Consider the following 25,266-nt stretch of genomic DNA (forward strand, 5'->3'; position numbering starts at 1 on the left):
AAGGATTGATCTAAGACGTCGTGATTTTAGAGGTGTGGGTTTAAGTATAATAGAGAGGGCTGTTCTATTGTTGCCGGAATGGCAAAAGCGGTGCTAGAATATAGATATAAATTTATTCTGGACATGTGAAACGAAGTCAGAATTAGGTGTGCACTTTCCAGCCCAAACCACAGAGGCATGCTCTAGTAGAGGAAGACACACATTAAAATACAATTTCTGGAAAGGCCACAGGGAGTGTAACAATGCGACTTACAACCCATCTAACTTACGAGAGTCTAACTGGTCTATGTACTCTCTTTACTTTTACCTAAGTAAAGCATTTGATGTAGTTTCATATGCATGACGTCCTCATTACAAGACTCACGCAAATGGAAATTTATGACGCACTATTCATTGTTTTGGAGAGCCCTGATACAAAGCCATGCTATTCATCTATTAAAATGTTGTTAGCGCTAAGAGAAAGCAGGGAATGTAATACAGATTCAAACACTTTTGACACCGCGCATACGATAGACATAGGCGGGTAACTGCACTTCTAGCGCCCGATTTGTGTGCGGGCACTACACGCGTACTACCGTCCAAGCGCTTGGAAACACGCTAGACTTTAGAGAACTGTTGAAGATGCTTGTGAGAATCGTGACAAGTATGTTTTCCTACCTCTTATGCAGTGCGGGAAGGATACCATCAGCGCCATAGGAGAAGGAATGTTTGAGGCGCTTTATACACTTCAAAACAAGGGCTTAATTGACTGATAGCCTACACAGCGTACCAGGCAGAGTAGAAAGGTTACTTGAGGTAGAGGCATCTTTTACAGCAAATACAGAACAGAAATATTCTGCAGTGTTCCAGATAACATCGATATTTTAATCACCAAGACATACACCTTCGGTACTCTGTGTAGAAGAGTGAGAGCGCACGTAGCTACAGAAATATTTTGAATTACATGTAATGCTGGCTTCAACACGTTCAATGGGGTTGTAGTGGTTATGGTTATAATAAAATTTGCAAAGACAACGACCGCGCCTAAATTCAAGTTTTCACCTATATAGTCCTGTTCATCCCGTTTTTCTGTGTGCGCGGTCTTTCAGCTTTATTGACGTTTTCAGCTGTTTAGAAAACCAGTAAGGGTAAGTGGATCTTTTCAACATTTTTATAGGTATGAATATGTGCATGTCACCTGAAATGACTTTCGTAAACAAATTAACCCGTTCCTCTATGTCAGCTGTACGATCTATGACCAACCAGTCAGCGTTTTCAAGTTACTGGTAAAAGCCAACGTTGTCTCCAAGAGGAAAGTTGAAGCTGCACTTGAATTTGTTATCGGAAGCGATACTGCGTTTCTGTGCTGCCAGAATTAAAGAAACAATTAAAGGTGAGGGGGAACTTGTCAGGCGCAACCAGATGAAAGTTGTTGCCCATAACAAAAACAGTATGAATATTCGTCTAGAACGTTGCCACAGCAATTCTCAGTGAAGTTTAGGTGCTGCATGGAATTAACCGAGATAAAGTCAGCAAGCAGTGTTATTTTTGAGAAATGTAAAAGCATTTCTGGCAGAAAATATTTTGAATCTAGAAAAATCCGGGTATATAAAACTCTCCAATAATTAACCCTTTGTGGTTATTATGCGAAATTACAACTGTCTCGATTAATGGCAGGATAAGACCAAATGTAGCAACAGTTGTCAGGTGCCATGTAAAATGCGCCAAGAAACAGCCGTTCACCAACTTTGGGCTAACGCTCATTTGGCCTATATTAAACAATATTGGAAGAGACAGCGTCATGGTAGCCTGTTTTCCAGTTTCACTGTTAAGTACGCATGCTATATATTTGTATTCGGTGACGCAAGAAAATTACATACGTTTGTTATCGACGTCAAAGGTGCCTTGCAATGCGCTTGATATGTTGTGTGCTATATTATCCGCCTACGTGCTCTAAAGGCAAATACCGCATCAATATAGGCTTGGTAATTACCATTATGAAACTATTTCGGTGATTTTTTGCATCATCCAACAAATCATAACTTAGCGAAAGATTTGCCTCTGTAGAGATTTCATACAGACACGCAGAAATAAATAAACGCAGGTAATAAATTTATCGAGCCTTTTGTCCACAACTGTTGATATGAACTTATTTTGATTAGGTAAGACACGTTCACGTTACTTCTGAAAACAGATTTTAATAACTGGCTTTCATGTTTTCGAATTTTCTCTTGTTCAAAGATATGTATATATACTCCAGTGTCTTACACCACAGTGGCTTAAGCAGTGAGATAGAAACGACCTGAGTACCGCAGGTCGTTTGGTGTCGGAACACTCGACTGTATTGTTATATTGTTCTCCTACTTCGCGATGACGCCTTTTCTCTTCTTTCTCAGTGCGGTGTAAAGGAGACAACAATTATTTACATACTTTCTGCTTTAAAGAATGCGCGTTGTCGTGGATACCTCTCGGGTATGGTTACAGTTGGTTCAGAAGCGAAACAAATATTTTAGGAAAATGAAGAGACAGCAAAGTGATCCATTTAGAATAGCGGCTGGAAGGGCAGGAACTCCACAGATGGCTTTACTTTGCTCAATTTTTTTATTGCTGAAATTATTAGTACGTTAATGTTAATTAGTTATGTGGAAATGAAAATTCTCAAGGTCAAAAGAACATTAAGCGGGCTTCGCCAATCATACTATGCTAGCAAACAATTATGTTTACTTGTGAATGATGTCACGAGTGAGAAAAGGTAGTGGCGTCTGCTTCAATAGATATCTATTGAAACTGGTCTCACAGTGCGGAGCTGCCATGGGTCTACGATGGGCCGATTGCTTCTCATGCATCGAATATAAAATCTCGGCATGTACACTTTTGTTCATTCCTTTTTTGTACGGCTTCTTAATGACAGAAATTGAACGCTCTACACCGCGTGATTGATAGGGTCCGTTGTGGTGTGGCATTAGTGTACCGTGATAATATCACAATGCTACCATGGAGAAATTGCGTCGATTTAAGTAAGCGATTGATAAGTGGAGGTTAACAAAGAAGCTCGAGAACAAGTTAAGGACCGCACAAAGAGCAATGGAACGAAAAATGTTAGGCCGAACGTTAAGAGGCAGGAAGAGAGCGGTGTGGATCAGAGAACAAACAAGGGATAGCCGATATTCTAGTTGACATTAAGCGGAAAAAGTGGAGCTGGGCCGGCCATGTAATGTGTAGGATGGATAATCGGTTGACCATTAGAGTTACAGAATGGATACCAAGAGAAGGGAAGCGTAGTCGAGGACGGCAGAAAACTAGGTGGAGTGATGAAGTTATGAAATTCGCAGGCGCATGTTGGAATCACCGTGCGCAAAACAGGGGTAATTGGAGATCGCAGGGAGAAGCCTTCGTCCTGCAGTGGACATAAATATAGGCTGAAGAAGAAGATGATGATGATGATGATAATAATAATGATGATGATGATGATGATATAGAAAGCCGTTTACCTACTTCGCGCCATTTAACGGACGCTGGCATAGGGATATTCGCAAACGTCATGCTTTACAAAGAAGTTCCTGAGACGAATGACGAAGTCGTTCGTTTAACGGGTGATCTCAAACCGTGGCACCGTACCTGTTACTCTAGAGACACACACTCAGTGGCATAGCGGTGCAGAGCAAGCTCCCATTGCGCTAGAAAGCTATGATTATCTTGCTTGCAGAAGTACGAGGGTGCGCATTTAAGTTTAGTCATTTAGGTCGGTGGCAGTAACGAAGCGTGTTGGAAGCCCTACATGCATGCTTGTCGCGATCGACCAGAGTACGGGGGCGCGGAGAGCAAGACAAAAACTAAAAATGTGGTCACCGTGGCCTGACATCGAACTCCCGACATCGGACTCAGCAGGGCAACGCTGTAACCACTAAGCCGCCACGGTGGGTACAACGCCAAATTAAGGGTGAACCTAACACCTTACCTTCAGTGACGCAATGCCTTCGCAAACATTTTTGACCTTCTCTGCGTCCTTCAAGTCACAGACAACGAAAATTGGTTGTGCGACAATTAGCTGTGGTCGAACTTCACCTGTAAAGAAAAGACAAGTAAAATAAATAGTAAATAGCAGTAGTTGGCAAGGGGGAAATATACAGTTGCATCCTGCCACTACTACTATTCCCGTAAGTATTTAGGGACCCAGGAAAGGCCTAACGCTGCTTCTTTGATGGGTGGCAGTTAGAAGCGCATGCAGAGCAACCTTCCTATATACAAACTTATCTCGTTACATCTCATCAAAAAAAAACTTCTTAGCGGTGAACATTTTTTTGCTCACAGTGATTTGGACTAAATGAAATGCTGCACAGTATATTATGTAGTGCAGTATATGGCGTTGTAACCGGAGTTTAGTATGTTACTTTGTCTAATAAATTTCTGCTGTTTATGCATGTAGACAAAGCCAGATAAACTTTCCGAGCCCGAGTTTGATTAACTTATACTGCCCAAATATTTCTACTGCGAGTGATCGTATGTATGAGGCAAGCCGTATCTCAAAAGCCTCGAAAAAGTGCCCTGCATAATTCCAACGCTGAATTTACTGATATCGCCCAATGTGCAAGAACTTGCCGCTCTTAGCACTGCAGCCGTCTCGTCAGCCAAAAACAACCTCGAAAATTGACGATTTTCAGTTAGTCGAAGGTAGCGCTGCAGTAACTACTAGCAGCCCTGCTGAGCGGACCAGAAAAAAAAACTTGCGTTTCTTTTGTCAGAGAGCTGATCCATATTTTGGCCTAAAAAGGGTACCATATCAATTTATGGGTTTTACATGTCTCTGAGGCGCCATAGGCAACGAGATCGCTGACGACGGTGGTGCGTTAGCAGTTGCATACACAACGCAGTAATACGTTTACATGTATACTGTTGTCAAGGGCAGATGTAACAGGAATATTTCGCGTGCTTGCAGAAAAGTTAAAGTTCTCCGTATGGAGCATCCCAAGTTTTCGAAACAACCCAGTGCACCACGTGTACTTTTTGCTCTGCCTTCCCATGCCATCTAGGCTTTGCTGACGCATGGCTACACGGCTTTGTCGGCTATAGCTATGAACAGCCTTTACGAAGCCTATCACCGTCCGCATGAAAATGGCTGACAATGTTACGTAGGATGACTGTCGTTTCGAGTAGATCGTTGAACATGATGTATGTGATTCTTCTCGGTACACTATAATATAGAAACGATTGCTTAGGACTGTGCAACTTCGCATTGATGACGAACTAAGGTCCGAAAAGAAACATTTTGAAAAGTCGGCCGCTAAGCCATTGCCATAATGGGCTGCAAAGGCATTGCTGCAATTCTTAAGAATAACAAACGTTCAGAAATGGCTTTAAAATTATTAGCTGTTAATATTGATCCCGAGATTTAATCGTGAAGTGTGGTCGGTAATGAATGTAATAGTGTGGCAGTGTTTTCTGTCATTTTGGTGCTACCTTTCTCTCCCCCTCCCGCCCCCCCCCCATTGTGTTGTAGTGTTGTACAATCACTCTTTTCGCACAGCCTCCTGTGCTATATTTTATTGCAATAGTAATTATTTGGACATTCCAAGCGCATTTCTGCCGTCGTCGTTGCCATCACCGTAACCGTGATCTTCCGTATAAAGTCCAAACACGACAACATCGTCGCCGCGCGCCGTACGCAGTATGCGCGAGTGACAGCTTGCGAGGGTCAGCCGACGATCGTGGCTGAATCTCTCTCGCACGAGGGAGGGAGGGAGGGAGGGAGGGAGGAAGGCGGGAAGGCGGGGCGGTAGGTCGCCGTCTTCTGTGGCGCGCGAGGCTCGGGGGGCAGGCAAGAGAGGAGGGGGGTTCTTCTCCGGCGACTGCTGCTTACGGTGCGGCCGCGCGGGCGCCGTATCCTGAAAGCGATCTGCGACGTGGACAAAGTGCGCGCCCACGCGGGCCTCATCTTCAAAGCGATCTGCGATTTATATACACTACGCCACACCGAGTGCCGGTAGCTTCGTATGCACTGTGTTTTCGACTTTAAGTTCGTGTTGAAGCGATAGACAGCGCGAAGGTCAATTCACTCGCTGCTGCTGCTGCCACTCTTCCTCAATGCAGTGTTTTGATAGTTTCCGCTGTCATCGACCGAGATGTGTCTATGTTTACCTGTGCGCGCATGACACCATGCTTAATTTAGTTACTAAGCGAATATTTGCAACTTTATACGGCCGATAAAACAATTTCCTTACTTCGTTCAACTGTCTACTAATTTGCTATCGCAATTGATGCTTCGCCTTTCGGGCGAAACTGCCACTTTTTTTCAAAACATTTATTCAGTGAATGCTGAAAAGAACTTTTTTTCGCTATTAACGGAAGGTTTCCTCTTCAGCATATGCTTCGTATATTGAATCTTGCTAACACAGAGAACAAACAAATAAGAGTTCTCATATTGTATTCTAAGGTACTTATGGTTGTGCCAGTCTAGAAACCACAGCCATGTACTGATGCTATCATTATGTTATCTAAAAACGCTGAACTAACACAATTTCAGCTTATTACTGTACTTCCTTGTTTCTGTTAGTGCGCATTGGCTTTACTTTATTTCCTTTTCCTCGGTGATGGCTTGCTTATATATTGTGCTTCTCCGCACGTCTGGCAGCAGTTTCCTTGCAAGGCATTTCTCATGTGAGACAGTTAAGAATAACGAATTGCACGTATCCTCTGGGTTATAACTTATGAATTCGGACTTTGAGGAGCTTCGGGTGTGGGGCCGGCATTTTATAATATGTGGTGTTTTGTACATGATGACGGTTTTAAAAACTCTTTAAGCACGCAATTTTAAAGTTTCACAAAGCTTTCACGGCACTCTGTGGTGACCACCTGCGGAATGTGAGTTTAGGAAAAGCCTTCGCTTTCCAGTAATAGCAGGTGGTGTTAATTAAACGCGTCTGTTCATTCTTGAAGCAGTTTGTCGATGTCTCTTCTACTATGACTCAAAGCCTTCTTCTTCGCATAATTGTCGCCTACGCTAAGCGTCACATCTGGTGATTTATCCCATCTAGCGTCAAGTTTGGTTGATTTACAGATACTGTGCGTATTGTTCGATTTCTCGAGTGATTTTGTATGGATTATGTAGTGACAGTTTCTATAAGGCGACTTAGCATATATTCCATGGAGTCGATGCATTCACTACTATTGGTGGCCCTCCTTAAAATGCCGTAAACAAAACATGCAGTCCGAAAGGAAATATGGGGCGCTATAACGTAAAATGATTCCAAACTGTTTTGATTCGAAACCCCTGACGTCAAATTTACGTAACCACCGACGCAAGCATCGGGCGGTGACCTGCAGCGTTGTCTGAACAACCCAATCAAACTCTCTCCTCGTTAATAGGAGGTTACCTTTGTTCGCTTTCAAAACCAATAACATTGTCTACACTCAGCGGTTTTTCTTATCTAATTGGCTGACAAGAGGCGAGGAGCACGCTCCAGTGGAGAAGGTTTCGATGGGGCCGAGCCAGCACAGTGAAAATACATAACCGCATGAAGACGGTGGTGCCGGCTTCTCCGATTGGTCCACTTCGCCTTACTGACCTTGCGGTGGCTGGTCGAAAGTCGCGGTGGCGTGCAACGGAAGGATAAGAATACCCCTAAAACGGATCCTCAACAAGGAAGAGTTGACAGAGCGATGTCGTATGTATGCCGAAAGGGCTCAATAACGTTTTACTGCCACGCAAAAAGGTTTATCATGCGCAAATAATTACATGCTCACCGGCAGGTGCGAGTAGCGAGGGCCGGAGCGATCGGCGGCCAGCCATCTTTGATTCCTTTCGGAACGGGGCAGTCTGTGGCTATTCAGAAAAATGTTCAGTTTTGTTCGGCATACCAATGCATTTTTTTCGCGTACACGTCACTTTGACGTGGTGAGTTTTCGCGGTTTTGTGACGTCGCGTGACAGACAGGCGAAGTGGGCGTAGCCAGAAAACATTGGACCACTAGCAGAGAGCTAATGGTGAAAAGACATCGAATCAGGAATGATTTTTTTTCTGCGGTTTAATCATGCATAATCATTGTGTACACGTTATATCAGATGGGGAGCTATCGCGGTTTTCGTGACGTCGCGTGACAGACAGGCGAAATTGGGAGCGGCCCGAAAATGTTTTGACCAATCGCGGAGGCTGATTGCAGAATTTGGAATCAAAACAGTTTGGAATCATTTTACGTTATAGCGCCCATGGTCTCTACGAGAAAAATAATTTCTCGATATTTTGCATTGAACTACGCCACCAGCCAAATTAGAAAAAGAATGATAAACAATTATGCAGCTTCAACAGCCATGTACAAGTCCATATGGAGAAAACCTTTGGTGAAGCGGGAAATGACATTGTCCACCACAAAGTGCGAAGCGTAAAACTGTTTATTTTCATCATATGCAGTGCTTAATCTCACGTCGTATTTATTTTTATGCACTGATCATGCCACAACGTTTTCAGAAAGCTTGAGCTCGGAAGCTCCTCTAAATGCATAGGAATGGAGAATAAATTGATTTTCTCGACAAGCACTGCACCGACTTTGATCAAATGTGTTGCATTTCAAAGCAAAAGGTAAAATTCAGTAACTGTAGCAAGTTGATTTTCATTTAATGCGGTCGAGGTTAAAAAAAACGCTTTTTAATTGCAAACTTTCAATACACTCAGGTATAAAGTCGACACTCTGACTCAGGGATGACAAGCAATATCACAATTATGTACACTGAACTTTATAAATAATCTAAATCAGACAAATTGTATGTATTGCACACCACTTTCAAACACACCACTAGTTTGGGAGGAACACATTTGCAAAAATCTTAAAAACGTAGTAACAATTTGGCGTAGGCTGTAAATTCATGGGTCCACTTGAGATGGTGAGAATGCGAAGAAGAAGAAGCCGAGGTGCGGACGTCCCTCACATCGGCTCTGTCGTTTTTGAATGTTTGTGCAGCCGTCTTTACCACCATCACGGATTCAAGCACATCACTGGATTTGTGAAGTCACCAGGAATTGGTGGGCACCTTATTTTAAGGTGGGACTTTCATTTTTGGACTTTTAATGACCTTTCTTGGTGCATCGAACGTGTGCGGCTAGCAAGGCCCAAGTAGGCCTACTGGCCCCACCGAGCCGCAATGGCGGAAACGCGCATGGAAGACGAAGACGCCACCGGATTAGAAGAGAATGAGGAAGATCTAGGCTGGCAAATTGTGACAAGCCGAAAATGTCGCTCCACCAGAATGATTTCTGGTGATGGGAAAACAACGCCGCAGAGCCAGCAAGAGCAAGGCAACAACAGCAAGAACAAGGGACCTACAACCACTACGTTCAAGAACCGTATTGTCAAGGCATCGAGGATGCCCCAGTTGCCGCAGGAGCACAGCAAGATCGTCATCCGCCCCCGAGGAGGTCTCAACTTGAGCAAAGTTAGCACCACAGCGATAGGCGTGGCGGTTATTGAAGCATCGGGCCTGACTCCAGAACAAGCCCTAGAGGATGTCGTTTGCCCTAACTTCACGCAAAACATCGTGGTGGTCAGTACACCAGATCCCAGTCATGCTGCCAGGTATGTACGAATCAAGTCAATCATTATAGTGGAAACCGAATATGAAGTTAACGCCTACGAGACAGCTCCGCACACCACGTGTAAAGGTGTGATTCGGAGAGTTGACCTCAGAGACAATCAGGCCACGATAACGAAGAACATTGTGCATGACTTTAACCCACTGGCATTGGCAGCCAAACGTATTAAATCGACTGGCTCGGTCATTGTTTTGTTTGATGGGCTCAAGGTACCCAATTATGTTAGATATGGGTCGACCCTTGTGAGGTGTTACCTGTATAGGAAGCAGTTTGATGTCTGCTATGCTTGCGGAAAGATTGGACATAGATCAGATGTATGTCCAACACCGGACGTGGTTCAGTGCAGAGGATGTGGCACTCAAAACCCGGAGGACAATCACACGTGTGTGCCTAACTGCAAATTCTGTGGAGGGGACCACCCAACTGGAGACAAGACCTGCCAAGAGCGGTACCAAATTCCATACGTGGTGCGAATTCGACGACGTGAACGCAACAGATCTGCATCGAGGGCGACATCAGCTGAGCGGCAATGGGATGCCCAAACGGGCACCAAGGAGCGCTCACGCTCAAAGAGCCCCACACGGTCAAGACGCCGCTCGCCGTCGAAGGGCAGAAGCCGCTCCAGATCACGTGAAGTGCGGGTGCGCTTTGAAGGAGGAAAGCAGAAGCCTGGCGACAAGACGACATCTGGAACAGCCTGGGCCGACAAAGTGAAAGGTACTGTGAGGGCTGCAGAGAGCGGTGCGGGGCAGCCGGTCGGAGATAATGATGCCAGGATAGAACAGCTGATCAAAGAAGTAACATATCTGAGAAAGGCAAATGAAGAACTTACTAAGCAGGTTGTAGAACTTCGCAAGAACTCGCAGTCTAGCTCCACAAAAGTAGCAATAGCCAAACCGGTAAATAATGACAACAGTCAGGAAGAAGAAAATTCACCAGCTCCAAAGAAGCGGGCAATAAGCCCAATAGAAACGACAGTGTGCTCTGCTTTGGAAGAGATTAAGGAGGCGATTAAACAACTTAGAGATGCCACAGATAGAACTACCTTCAAAGTTGATAAATTATGGAAATGGAGAGTGACGACAGAAAAGAGGCTTTCAAAAGTAGAAGCGCAAGGCGAGGACGACGAATACCTACCCTCAGAAGCAGAGAGCGTCAGATCGCTCCCTGGTGCGTCGGGGAGTTCTACGAAGCGTACTCTAGCGGGTAGCAGTAAGGCGGGTTCTATAAGCAATGGCTAGCAGGGGGAGCTTTACCGTGTGGCAATGGAATTGCCGAGGATTTCATCATAAAAAATCACCTCTCATGCAGTTGATAAAAACATCTCCAGATAAACCAAAAATAATTATGCTGCAGGAAACCTTGGCGGATGAGATCAGCCTATCCGGATACAAAGCGACATTCAGGGGCAAAGAGCCGGGTAGGGGGCTAGCCACGCTCGTAGATAAGAAAATACCGTTCATAGAACATGATTTGCGCCTTGGACTAAACAAATTAGAATACTTACTTGTGGAAATCATTTTGAAAAGGAATAGAGGCAAACCGCAAAGCCTCTTTTGTCTCAATGTTTACAGCAGCCCTAGCGACATGAAACAAAGTTTCAGGGCACTTCTTAATAAGACTATGGCTGTTACTAAGCACGCTTCACTCATTATTGGAGGGGATTTCAACGCCCCACATCAAACCTGGGGATATCGCTGGAATACTAAGAAAGGGGATGGACTCTGGCATCTAGCTACAGATCTTAATCTCTCCCTCATCACTGACCCAGCTTATCCCACTAGGTGTGGTACATCTACGTGCAGGGACTCCACCCCAGACCTTACTTTTGTATCAAATTTAGCGAACGCTGGCTGGAATAATTCCAATATTGATCTGGGTAGTGACCATTACATATTACAAATAGTATTGGAAACACCCAGTAATGAGATAAAGCACTTTAACTACATTGACTGGGATCTTTTTCGGAAAGCAAGGAAAAGCAGAGCTGAGACAGAGACAGGACAAAAGAAAACACTCCAAACTTGGACCACTCAGCTCAGGGAAGATGTAAAGGCGGCAACGAAGGCTATTACTACTGAGGAGGATATCGAAATCATGGACAGTAGGCTGGCACACTTGATTGAAGCCAAGCAATCTATGTTAAAAAGATGGAAAACGCAACGGCTGAACAGGAGACTCAGGAAGCGTATAGCATTGTTGAATAGGGAGATTGAGGAACACGCCAGATATTTACAGCAACAACAATGGGATGAGCTTTGTAATACCATAGATGGTCGAATTAAACGAGGTGGAAATTGGAACTTACTTAGACATTTGCTTCATGAGAACGACACGAAATCTAATAGGAGAACAGCAGTAGCACGACTCGTCCATCGTGAGAGTCAGGACACAACGGACGAGGCCATTCTTGATCGGGTCGCAGCTAAGTATTTACCACTTAAGGATAGCAATGAGAGTACAGACCAGCCTGAATATACAGGGGAAGACTGTGAGCTTATGGATCAAGAGTTCACAGAAAGCGAAGTTCGCGCAGCCCTGTACGACCTCAACAGTAGATCCGCTGCTGGTCCAGATGGCATTTCCAATAGGCTTTTGAAAAATCTGGACGATGATTCTATAACGTATTTAACTGAGTATTTTAATGAACTCTGGAAAAACGGTGATTATCCGAAGGAATGGCGAATTGCTAACACAATTCTTATTCCCAAACCAGGCAAGCATCTCAATCTAGATAACCTAAGGCCCATATCGTTAACATCATGTTTGGGCAAAACCATGGAGCATGTCATACTTAATAGACTGACTAAGTATGTAGAGAACAGAAATGTTCTTCCGCATAACCTGATCGGTTTCCGTCCTGGACTTTCGACTCAAGATGCAATGCTTTTAATCAAACATCACCTTATTCTTGCTAGCCCGCTACATACGAGAGCTCTCCTAGGCCTAGATGTAGAAAAAGCCTTTGATCGCATCAAACACAAGGCCATATTGGATATCCTCTCGGAGATGGGATTGGGTAAGCGATTGCACAATATAGTCAAAGCCTTTCTCGGTTGCCGTTCTGCTTGTCTCAGGTTAGGCGAACTCCAATCGACAACCCTGGAACTTGGGAATCGTGGGACACCACAAGGGTCTGTCCTATCTCCCATGTTATTTAATTTGGCAATGTCAAAAGTGGCTCGAGGTCTCGCGCAGATTGAAGGTATCCACTTTGCAATATATGCAGATGATGTAACAATCTGGAGTGCTGAAGGTAATATGGGACAAACAGAGACCAAACTACAGGAAAGCATTTATGTGGTGGAAACCATACTTGAGGGTATGGGACTGAACTGCTCTGCTAAAAAATCAGAACTATTGGTACTGCGGAGCAGTAAGCGTGGGCGCAAGCCGAAAGGATATATCCCAGAGGAAGAACCCCGCATTGACATATACGCCAAGAATGGAGAGCCAATCAGGCAGGTGGAGACTATTAGGGTGCTAGGCCTTCTCCTGGAAGCGAATGGATCTAATCGCAGGATGATACAACATATCTCTAAGAAGTCTGAAGAAGTCATTAGACTTCTGCGTAGAAGTACAAATAAGCATAAGGGGCTAGGAGAAGACAGTGCCATAAGATTGGTACATGCATTCGCATTTTGCCACTTCTCGTACGTGGCAGGCATGCTACAATGGACACAGGCTGATAAGAACAAGCTAAACGCTTTAATCAGACGACTTATAAAGGCTACACTAGGACTTCCCATCAGCACTGCCAATGATAGATTATTGCGCCTAGGGCTGCATAACACACTAGAAGAGATAGCTGAGGCTCAACAGGTGGCCCACCAAGAGAGACTAATGAGGACACGACCTGGAAGGGCGCTACTTGAAGAAATAGGCGTAGAAAGTAACAACCAAACCAACAAAGGAGAATTATTAACAGAATTGCAAGCGGGACTACGAGAAAAAATTAAGACCACCCCGTTCCCTAGGAACATGCACCCGACACATAACCTCGAGAGACGGAAGGCAAGAGCCAAGGCACTCCTTCAAGACATAGATCAACATAAGCAGCAGGCGGTATTCGTTGACGCTGCCTGGGTTAAAAATAAAAATGCATATACCTCCGTTGTTGTAGACACTCAAGGTAACATACGGGATGCCATCACCGTCTATACAAAGGACCCAACAGTAGCAGAACAAGTAGCCATCGCCTTAGCCATCCGGGCAAATCGGTGGACACATATTTACAGTGACTCTAGAACAGCCATACGCAACTTTACTAACGGATATGTGACACGGATAGCAACCAAGTTACTAGACAAGGTCAACAGCGAGAGGATCGAAATTCGCTGGTTTCCTGCACATCTGGGGGTGGTGGACGGAACTCGGAGAAACCTCAATGAGGTGGCAAATGAAGCAGCACGAGGACTTTCTAGCCGTGCTCTTCAAGACCGAGCAGCTTACACTTCACATGGGGAACACAGGGATCGATTATTAACATATAACGAAATCACGAAACATTATTATTTAAGCAGACGGGAATACCCATAGCCACACGGTAAACTTTGCAGAGCCCAAGCGGTCACATTACGTTTGCTACAGACAAGGACATACCCAAGTCCATATTTTATTAACAGGATCTATCCGGAGAGGGAAATTCAAACCAATTGTAATAAGTGCAATGGCATCATTACTCTTGACCATATGCTTTGGCAGTGCCCTGCGGTCTTCGCAGACTGTGACAAGGAACAAGAATGGTGGCGGCAAATGCTACGAAGGGAATCACTCTCTGACCAATTACGGGCAGTCCAGAAGGCCCGCGATGTGGCTGAAGGGCTCGGCCTGACAGTCCCAACGTGGGAGCGGCCCGCGTCAACCCAGGGTTGACCTTCAGGACTCAATAAAGTTCTCCATACCATACCATACTTGAGATGGTCTTACAGATGCAGTTGACAAAACTATTATATCAGTTTTTGGTTGAGGGTTACAAATTGGTAAACTTCCTGCTTCTTTTTTTATTTACTGATTTTTGGAGACTTTCGCAACAAATTCGAGGTTTTACATCAAATATCTGCTTCCCAGATCTTCTAGAGTATAGCTTTCTCTCTCAAATGCAACAAAATTCATGAATATTGGTCCAGTGGTTGTTTCATAAAAGCATCTCTGCATTTTGAATGTACTTCAATAGCGAAGCTGGAGATGACCTAAAGCTAAAGCTTCCTCCTTAGTGTCATCCAATGTTTTTATTTATGCATTACACCCTTTTTATTGATTTTGCTCCGGCATGAGCCGGGCAAGGAGAAGAGGAGAAAGACGTTAGCTGGCGCAGCCTCTGGACGCCATCTTTCCTTCACCATCAACCTCGTCCTTTAAATAAAGCCGGTTCAACATTAACCGTAAGAGTTTTAGGGTGGAGGTTCTGGGTATTTCGACCAAGACGACGGAGCTGCTGCAGCAAGTGCCACGCCGAAGCCAACGCCTCGCTTGACTGCCTCCGACACCAGTTAAGATCCCGATGTCCCACAGCGGCAACCAACAGCCTTCTCTGGCTGCTCCAGCGCGAACAACCGGCACCTGGATGCATCAGATGGAAGCCCGCCCTTTCTCAGGAAAATTCGGCGAGGACGTGGAGGAATGGCTTACCCACTACAAGCGTGTGAGCAAGTACAACAGCTGGAACTCCACGGCTCAGCTCGACAATGTCGTTCTGTTCCTCACAGACACGGCGCTAGTGTGGTTCGAGAACCATGAATATTCCTTCACAACGTGGGACAGCTTCGTTACTGACCTCACAGAGTGCTCTGGCGATTCCACGACGAAAAGGAAGCGGGCGGAGCAGACATTGCTTCAGCGCACTGAAGTCCCAGGTGAGACCTGTACTACGTACATAGAGGCGATCCTGAAGCTTTGCAAAACGGTCAATCCTTGAATGTCCGAAGAGGACAAAGTTGGACATCTTCTCAAAGGCATAGCCGAGGACGTTTATAATTATTTAATCGGTAAGGAGAGTCTCGCCTTGGTCGCCGACCTCATCAAGCATTGCCGCACATTTGAGGCCTTGAAGCTGCGCTGTTCGGAAAGTTCGGAAGGTTAGCGAATGTCACAACGGTGGCAAACGTTGACGATAACGACAACTGCAATTTTCAATTTGACCTTGCGGCAACTATAAGGCAAATTGTCCGCGAAGTACTTGAACGACACACCACAGGGGCGGATGTCGAACAGCTTCGTTGCGCTTGCAACCAATTTCAAGAGCATGCATCTGCTGTGTCGGCATTGTCAGCCATGCCAGGCGTTGCAGACTGTCGAGTCGAACAGCTGCGACAGCATCGACGTTCCTCTCCCGACGACATGATGCACGATCAGCGCACCCGTCGAGCTACCACCACGAATCGGCATTCGGCAGATCGCGTGTATTATTCGCAACGTCCCAGGGTTGACCCCGAGGCTTACAACGTCGGTCCCGCATCGCCTGTGTGTTACAGCTGTGGCGCCTCAGGATACATTGCTCGTTTTTGTCACCGGCGCCGACAGACCGCAACAGATGGCCTACCACCAGCTTGGCCTAATTTTGAACAAGTCAGTTATGACAACTGCTGGCCGACAGACCCTGATACTGCAAACACCACAGGCGCGCCACCCCGGAATACCTTCCGTCGATATAATAGACGGAGTGGCTCCCAGCTTCAGACCGCTGCCTGACGCCCCCAACCAGTCGCCAACGCCAGTTCACCGTCACCACGTCGACGTACTACGTCACCACCGCCATTCGGGAAACTAGCCGGCGCGGCCGATGGAGGTAAGGTCGCCGGAAAGTCTGCGTCTCTGCGAAATACTCCTCTGCCTATTATGATGGTGAAGAACAAAGTGCGTGTGTTAATGGATGCTATACCTGCAACAGCATTAGTGGATACTGGTGCTACCGTTTCCGTCATGAGTGTGACTTTCAAAGACAGGCTGGGTCGGAAAGTTATGTTCCCGTGGAATGATGGTGTGACGTTTCGTGGTGTCAGTGTAGAGTGCCTTATTCCCCTTGGTATCTGTGTTGCAAGTGTTTTATTCGGAGGGGAAGATCTTAAAACAGAATTTCTCGTGCTACCGCCGTGCACTCATGATGTTATTTTCGGGATTGACTTTCTTCAGGATTGTGGTGCTTCCGTTAACTGTGGCACAGACGAAATTACCTTGAATAGCACGCTTCTCGCCACCCTTGCCGACACATCTTTACCCGAGAAAAACTATTGTGTTGTTTCGAATGATTTGCTGCTACCACCTTGGTCGCTGTCACGTGTCCATGTCAATGTCGCTGCTGCCGACGTTTCATCGTTTGATGCGCAAGTCCAGCCACTTACGTCGAGCTGCGCAAAGAAAGATGTACTTGTGCCACGCTCTGTCGTGAGAGTAGTGAATGGTGCCTCAAATTTGTGGGCTTTCAATTGTTCTTGCGTCCCTGCTGTTCTCCCGGGTGATATGAAGCTCGCTGAATTGGACGAGATTACGTGCAGCTCCATTACAGTTCTAAGCGAGGAGGACCAGTCTCATACTAGCGATCCCCACCGAAGCACTTCTGAAGAGCAGATCCTACAGATGATCAGCAAGGCGCTTCCCTCACATGAGCGCCACGCTCTCGCACAAGTTTTGTGGACACATCTTTCTGTGTTCGATTTCACACAAGGCGACAAGCAGGCTTCACTCCCGCGTTCTCGCTCCCACCACAGAATTGACACCGGATCTGCGCACCCCATTCGGCAAAAACCTTACCGCGTTTCTTCAGCAGAGAGGACAGTTATCGCTGAACAGGTGAAAGACATGCTACAGAAAAGTGTTGTTCAAGAGTCCTCTAGTCCGTTGGCAGCACCAGTAATCTTAGTAACGAAGAAGGATGGATCGTGGCGGTTCTGCGTTGATTACAGGAAACTGAATTCGGTCACCAAAAAGGACGTGTATCCGCTTCCTAGAATTGATGTCATTGATTGTTTACATTCCGCTGCCTACTTTTCATCACTGGATTTGCGATCAGGGTATTGGCAGATACCCATGCACCCAGACGATAAGGAGAAAACGGCCTTCGTGACACCAGACGGTCTTTATGAATTTAACGTTATGCCGTTCGGCCTTTGCAACGCGCCAGCAACATTCGAACGATTTATGAACACTATCCTCCGAGGACTTAAATGGGAAATTTGTTTGTGCTACCTCGATGATGTGGTGATTTTTGGCAGCACTTTGAGTGAGCATAACAGCCGTCTCAGTCTTGTTCTGGATTGTGTCGAAAAAGCCGGCTTGATCCTGAATTCCAAGAAATCTCGTTTCGGGGAAACTGAGACGTTAGTACTTCGGCATCTGGTCGACAAAAACGGCGTGAGGCCAGATCCACGGAAAATTGAGGCTGTCAGCTCCTTCGAAGCACCGAAGTCAGTGCGGGAGTTGAGTTTCTTGGGCTTGTGTTCATATTTTCGTCGCTCCGTCCCAAGATTCGCCGACGTGGTGTACCTCCGAACATGTCTTCTCCACAAAGCCGTCCCTTTCAACTGGACATCGGCTTGCGACGACGCGTTCCGCCAGCTAAAATTTCTACTAACGTCAGGGCCCATATTGCGTCACTTCGATGCATCCTCACCTACGGAAGTGCACGCTGATTCCAGTGGCATCGGCATCGGTGCCGTACTAGTGCAACGTCATCAAGAAGCTGAACACGTTGTGGCTTATGCTAGTCGCTCTTTGACTAAGGCGGAACGCAATTACACCATCACCGAGCAAGAATGCTTGGCAGCTGTTTTCGCTGTCCACAAATTTCGGCCCTATATCTACGGACGCCCGTTCACTGTCGTTACCGACCACCACGCGTTATGCTGGTTGGTGAATCTCCGTGACCCGAGTGGATGACTGGCACGTTGGGCTCTTCGAATGCAGGAGTACGACTTTGTTATTTCCTACAAGTCTGGGTATCGCCACGCAGATGCGGACTGTCTCTCCCGTCTTCCTCTGACGATGACGACGGAGTGTGACGAAGACAATTTTGATGACTGTTTTGCTCTCATTTCTTCTACATTCCCAGACTCGATGACTTTCAAGGCAGAGCAGGAAAATGATATTAGTTTGGAACCTCTATTTGTAGCCGCATCGCGTCCTGGAGCCACCGGTCGATTTTGTGTCCGTGACGGCCTGCTTTACAAGACCACTTATTCGGCTAAAGGCGCACGCTTCCTTCTGGTGGTGCCGCAGAGTCTGCGAGCGCACATAGTGAGAGCCATGCACAACGATGCTACTTCTGGCCATCTAGGATTCATCAGAACTCTGAACCGGACACAGGAGCGTTTTACTGGCCCAGCATGCGGGACACAGTCAAGCACTGTCGCCAGTTGCGAACAATGTCAACGCTACAAGCGCTCTACGACCACTCCGCCAGGTCTTCTTGAACCTCTGCCGTCGGCTCGCCTGCCATTTGAACAAGTGGGTATTGATCTTCTGGGCCCATTTCCCCGATCATCTAACGACAACCGATGAGTGATCGTATGGGTCGACCATCTGACCCGTTACACGGAAACGGCGGCCGTACCATCTTCAACAGCTGCGTCCGTTGCAACGTTTTTGCTTCGCTTCGTTATTCTTCGGCATGGTGCCCCCCGTGTAATCATTAGTGATCGCGGTCGTCAATTCGTTGTGGACGCCGTAGAAGAACTGCTTCGTCTCTGCAGTTCGCAGTTCCGCCATTCAACGCCTTATCACCCTCAGACAAATGGGCTTGTAGAACGTACGAACAGAACTCTAACATGCTGGCCATGTACGTATCTTCCGATCACAGAGACTGGGATGACGTACTCCCCTTCATCACCTATGCTTATAATACTGCAAAGCATGAGACGACCGATTACAGTCCTTTTTATCTCCTTTACGCACGTCCACCGCTAAGCTGCATTGACACTATACTACCGTTTGACTTTCACAGCGAGTACTCTGTTGCCAAGACGCTTTCTCTTGCCGAAGAAGCCCGGCGTATTGCTCGTCTTCGTACTGTGGCATCGCGACACCGATCGAAAGAGCGCTATGACAGCCGACACCAGTCTGTCTCGTACGCTAAAGGAGACTTTGTGCGGCTGTGGACCCCGCTACGTAAACGTGGCTTATGCGAAAAGTTTTTACCCCAGTACACGGGCCCATTCGTCGTTGTAGATCGCTTGAGTGACTTGACATACGTGGTGGCACGCTTGACGTCAGCTGGTCGTTGGTCTAGCCGGACCCAGTTAGTACATGTCGCTCGTCTTAAGCGGTCTCACCCCACGCTTTCCGAGTGATTTGGACTTGCCCAGCGGGCTTCGTCTGGCAACTGGGGATTGCTACGGCATGAGCCGGGCAAGGAGAAGAGGAGAAAGACGTTAGCTGGCGCAGCCTCTGCACGCCATCTTTACTTGACCATCAACCTCGTCCTTTAAATAAAGCCGGTTCAACCTTAACCGTAACAATATATATATACCGAAATGCGAACACCAAATCAGGCAGATGCACTTTGTGTCACGTGACGCAGCGATGTCCCGAGGACGAGAGACGTATGATGCTTGCGAACAACAAATATATAAGTACATGTAAAAATTTTATACCCATCAGACGAGGGGCGCAAATTAAGTCGTATAGAGACGAACTACAGAGAAGACAAGTGACACTACCAACTGTATTATTAGGCCTTACATTCTGACTGATACAAGGCTAAAGACGTGTCCCTTATACATCTATTTCCGTTTTCATTGATGTGCTAGCTAGGCTTCAAAAATTTCCCTCGCGATTGTGTTCGTACTTTTCCCAATAGTCTACACGTTGGAGAAGCACGGCTCACATCTGCAGAAAATGCGATGCTCGGCAAGTGCACAAACTTTTTTTTAATTTTGAAGTGCCAACGCATCCTCTCTTACTCGGTCGTTTACACATCGGTCAGTTTGTCCTATGTGGGACTTTCCACAAAACAGAAGCATGCGATATTCCTCAATCAACAACCTTTTTTATTATTCCGTGTGGTATATCGTATACATCTGCCTCATGGAAGCTCCTACATTGGACAAACTGGCCGATGCTTAAACGATCGTGCACGGGAGCATGCGTTAGCAGCTAGAAATAAAGGTGCGCACTTGCCCGTGCATTGTGTTTTCTGCAAATGTGAGCTATGCTTCTCCGACATAGAGATTACTGAAAAAAGCAAGAACGCGATTGCGAAGGAAATTTTATACGTCTAGTACATAACGAAAACGGAAATGGGTGTATAAGTGGCAAGTCTGTAGCCATGTATGTCAGAAAGCGCCTTGTTGGATGTTGTTACATGAAACCCGAAAGAAGCCATTGTCTGCTTCCTTTTTGTTAAAGCGAATAGCTGTTTTTGGCTATTTCGGTCGTTGTCGTGGAGGGTGGGTGGTACGACGGGGGCCGAACTTGGGGAATGCGACAAAACGCGTCGAAAGAAAGAGGGCGTGTGCGCATAGGCAACTAAGTTGCAAAGAGGGGCGGGAAAGAAAAAAATGGAGGACGCTTAAGCTTCGCCTTTAAGAGTGCGGCGTGATAGCATTCAAAGATCCTTGAATGCTTGTCAGGCTCCCCGGCAACTGGAGCTTTCTTTTAGGGGCGAAGCTCCTTAAGGCGGCACCCGTTCGTCCCCGTCGTCGTAGTAGTAGTGTGTAATGAGTAGTGTGTAACCAGTCTGAGAAAAAGGAGAAAAAAAATTCCGAAGTTATGTCCGTAGCGCGGAACCGAACCAGGGACCCCTCGCTTCCGAGCGCGCGGCGTTAGCCCACTACGCCACGAAGCGGACATGGACACACGCACCACGATGGCAATAAATACCCAACATTAACGAAAGGCCGCGTTTCTAGCGCGTTTCTAACGCGTTTGTGCTAGCGCGTTACGGCCCGTGTAAGAAGCTGGTGTAAGACGCTGTGGCCTCTCCGCCTTACCTTCAACGCGTTTTGAACGCGCTGCCCAAGGCGGTGGCAAGTCAAGTTCAAGTCGAGGAGCGTTTATGAATACGGGGGGTATACTCTCTCAGCAGTCATGTGATGGCGTCGGCAAACGCGGTGCACGTTCCGGCATGTGTAAATGGCTGCGTAAGACGCTGTGGCCGCTCCCCCTTACTAGAGAGTACTGCACGTCTCTAACGCGTTTGTGCTAGCGGCCCCTTAAGCGGGAGATCCGATGATTCCCTCCGGAGCTTCGCCCACTCATCATCATTCACCCCGTGGATATGCTGTGATTTTTTTTTCTCCACCTTCGCCTCTGCGCACCGCTGCTATTTTACGCTGCCGAGGAGGCGAGAGCCATCGTCATCTGGCGCTCCGCTGTTGTTATGGTAGAAATGCTGGAAAAGGGGTTTGTGTTTGAGTTTCCTCGTAATAGAATTGTGTTTTCTCGTACATTCAAATTACAATCCGACGCTATCTTGTCTGTAGGTTGTGGTTAACTCGTACTTTACAATTTTCTGACGGATTTCACTTTGAGAAATTCAATTTTTGTTCACAACGCCTCGCGCCACGCGGAGGGCCTGCGTTGTTGGGGTGGTTCGGTATGATTGTCTCAGCCACCGACGCCAGCGCGCCCACGCCGACACAGACGCCGACACCGACGCCGGATTTTCTGTGACACGCGACCCTTAACGCTCTCGCGTTAAAAGTGGAGGGAGGGAAGGAACATCGTGCTTGAGCTCTCGCGTAACCCAGTGGCGGGATGGAGAGGAGAGGGGAGGCACCCTGCGATTCGGTAGCTCGCTCGCTCGCTCGTTCGCCGCGGGAAGACGAGGGAAAGTGCGCGTGCTTTCAGGGAACCATTTGGCGGGGACGAACTGGAGGGAAGAGGACGGGAGGCTGTCCATCATTCGTCGCACGTGTCGCTGGCCAGGCGGCTGCGGCCAGACCATGGTGCACGACGCAGTGGGCGAGAATCCGTAGCAGATTCTCGACCACGAAAAATGCACCGCAGACGCAGGCGAGCGCTCTGTCGAATGTTGACGGCGTTGGCACCGACACGTCATAGAGAACAAGAAGTGGACGCGTTCGCTCTCCATGGCTGCCGCGGAGGAACTCCGGGAAGACGAAAGAAGGCGCCGAGGGAAAGGGAGCGTGCTCTCGTGCAACAGAGTTGCGGGTATTGACGCTTTTCGCGGAGCAGTTTGTTTTAGAGAAACGAGATAGCGCTCACGGCGGCGCGCCATAACTCTCCTCAGCGACCGCGCACGAATACGAAACCATTACCGCTTCTACCTTGCTTCTGTGCGATCAGCTGTCGGAAATGCAACTGAGTTTTCGCTAACACACTGCGCTCAAATGATGCTAGATTGAATCATGTGGATTGAAGACGTGTGCAGTAGCTGGCTGCAAAAATAGTGACTGGCATCTTAAGGAATAGAATGAATCTGTGTGGTGAATATCGCGGACCGCGGCTGAAACTGTCCGAACGTGTTACCGGCACTTCGTGATGTACGGCTTTTCTCGAGGATACAGAAATTTGCTCATCCGTCAGCCTTGTATCGCTAACCTTCAAAGAAAGGGCTTCATCCCCAGAACGTCGACAAGAGTGAGTACCATTCGTTAAACAATGACAAAGGGGGTAGCGCCGCTTCCTGTCATAGTAAGTTTCGCGCACGTTATCTATACACATCTGTCCCAAATGGCAGGAAAACTTACGCCCACTCTATCGCCGACGTATCAAGAATAAGTGAATGGGCGCACACTTGAGTATATGCGCACTGTATACGCACAATAAATGACGGACTACAGCGATAGCGCACGAATGGTCGAAGCTGAATGTTTCCTGACGGTCCAAAAGAGTAAGCGAGTTACTCGCTGTAATATATATTTGCTACAAGGTATTACAATGTACAAAACAGCTACGCTTCAAGCCTTGTACGCAGCAAGAACAAATCTATCGGAACTGAGCACACCCGCGAGCGATTAGGCAGAAAATAATCAGATAGTGGCCGCACCGAGAAACTTCACTGAGTCAGAAACTGACAAACCACTGCTTCAAAATATTTTCCGAATAAAGAACAAAGCAAAACACAGTAGTCCTGATTGAATTCATGAGTTTGGATAGCTTGGAATACATATTTATCCCCCCTTTAGGACAAGCCCTATGTACGCTGCTTGCGCCGTTTGGACATAGCTTAATCAGCTCCGAAAGCGCTTTTGCATGTTCTCTGAAGCTGTGATCAAAGCTTCGTGTCGTCCACCTAGTCACCGTCTACGATATCTCCGAAAACAGAGGTTTTCTAAGCCGCGCCGGCGTCATACACTTCCATTGTAAACAAGGAGGCAATGGAGGCAGTTGAGGCAAGCAATGGACGCGTCACCATGTGATCAAACATGGCAGCGCCCACGGGATCGCGGCGAAAAGGTTCAATGGGCGGCAAGGAGAGGGAGGAGGAGGGGCACTGTTGCTGGCTCGCTCGTTCGGGCTATTTGCTTACAATGGCAATCATCGTGGATTGTTTCTACATAACATGTTTCTGCTGTCTTCTGGTCCTGCGCATGCATTTGAGTTTGTATGTGCAGTATATAGGCGACTTTTGAAGGGCTAATAAAACAGTTGGTAGTGGCGCTGGTCCTGTCTACTTCGTCTATGTAAGCCTTAATTAACGTCCCTCGTATAATAGCCGTGTGACCCCAGTGAGTGAGTAAGTGAAATAACTTTATTGAGGTCCAGAGAAGACGCAGGGGACACCCCGCGCCACCCGGCTAGTCCCACGTAGGTAGCCAAGCAACATATACTTGTATGGTTCTATACCTCTTGGGTCACAGTAGGACTTATCTATTATCGGGTATTGGCCAAGTACGGGCTCTTTCACCGCGGTGCGTACCAAGTGGCCAATAAATGGAGGGGAACAAACTTGAGAAATAAAAAAAAATTAAGAAGCGAATTAAATATCATGCGCAATTCTAAAAACAGTTCTGCACATTTTATATGTACCTAGGAGGCGAGAATAAATGCACAGGTCTTCTGCCGTCATTTATTGCTTCATACCGCAGAATAGAAGTGCGCCAACTGGCGCAACTTTGTCGGCCAACATGCAGTGCTAAGCAGGTTTGCTGAATTGTTGCCCGCGTGCCTATCCGGCGAGAAACAGACAATCACGTGACCACGCACGCCAAACACTGAGGCAATAGGCAAATACAGCTTTGTTTTTTATGTGATTTTTAAGTCAGCTAACTCGTGCAATCATGCAGTGTTACTACCGCAATTCTAGCGAATTAGTGCTCGACAAAAATAAATAAAGACTGCGGTGCCTCGCATGAGAGTCTTCCCGCCAAAAAGACGCGTCTTCTTCACAGCCGTTATGCGCACTTCTCGTCGCGTCCACGCGCCCACGGCTACCCCACAGCTATTGCGTCTGGTTTGGGAATGTAGAATGCCGTACCCATTGTATACATTTAATGCTGCCAAATTAACACTTCCTTACATAGAACAATATCTTCAGTTGCTGATTCTATGCTTACATAATAAACCGTGTACAAGCGCATTATAAAGCTGAGGACTGCTGAGCCTGCTGCTTACGGCGACCAATTTTTTTATCAGGGCTAAAAGACTCGTTTTCAAGGAACAGACAGCAATGATAAAAATTTTCTTCAGCCATCTCAATGTATACCTACACCTCTAAAGTGTCTATTGTGTGTTTGAGCTAAACAACAATTCACCCGTAGGAACTTTGATATACTACGCCCAATTATTCGCTATCAGTAAATGTTTTA

At 46.8% G+C, this 25,266-nt stretch overlaps 1 protein-coding gene across 1 annotated transcript in view; it reads right to left on the reverse strand.

Annotated features, from left to right (window-relative positions):
- LOC119442442 (probable 4-coumarate--CoA ligase 1) overlaps positions 1–25,266 on the reverse strand; it is a 92,838-nt gene that overhangs the window by 59,702 nt on the left and 7,870 nt on the right. The window contains exon 4 of the mRNA XM_049661679.1: positions 3,938–4,044. Within this exon, the coding sequence (XP_049517636.1) occupies positions 3,938–4,044 (107 nt within the window). The remainder of the gene's footprint in view (positions 1–3,937; positions 4,045–25,266) is intronic.

Source organism: Dermacentor silvarum, chromosome 1 (assembly GCF_013339745.2).
Source record: "Dermacentor silvarum isolate Dsil-2018 chromosome 1, BIME_Dsil_1.4, whole genome shotgun sequence".
NCBI classification, from domain to species: domain Eukaryota; kingdom Metazoa; phylum Arthropoda; class Arachnida; order Ixodida; family Ixodidae; genus Dermacentor; species Dermacentor silvarum.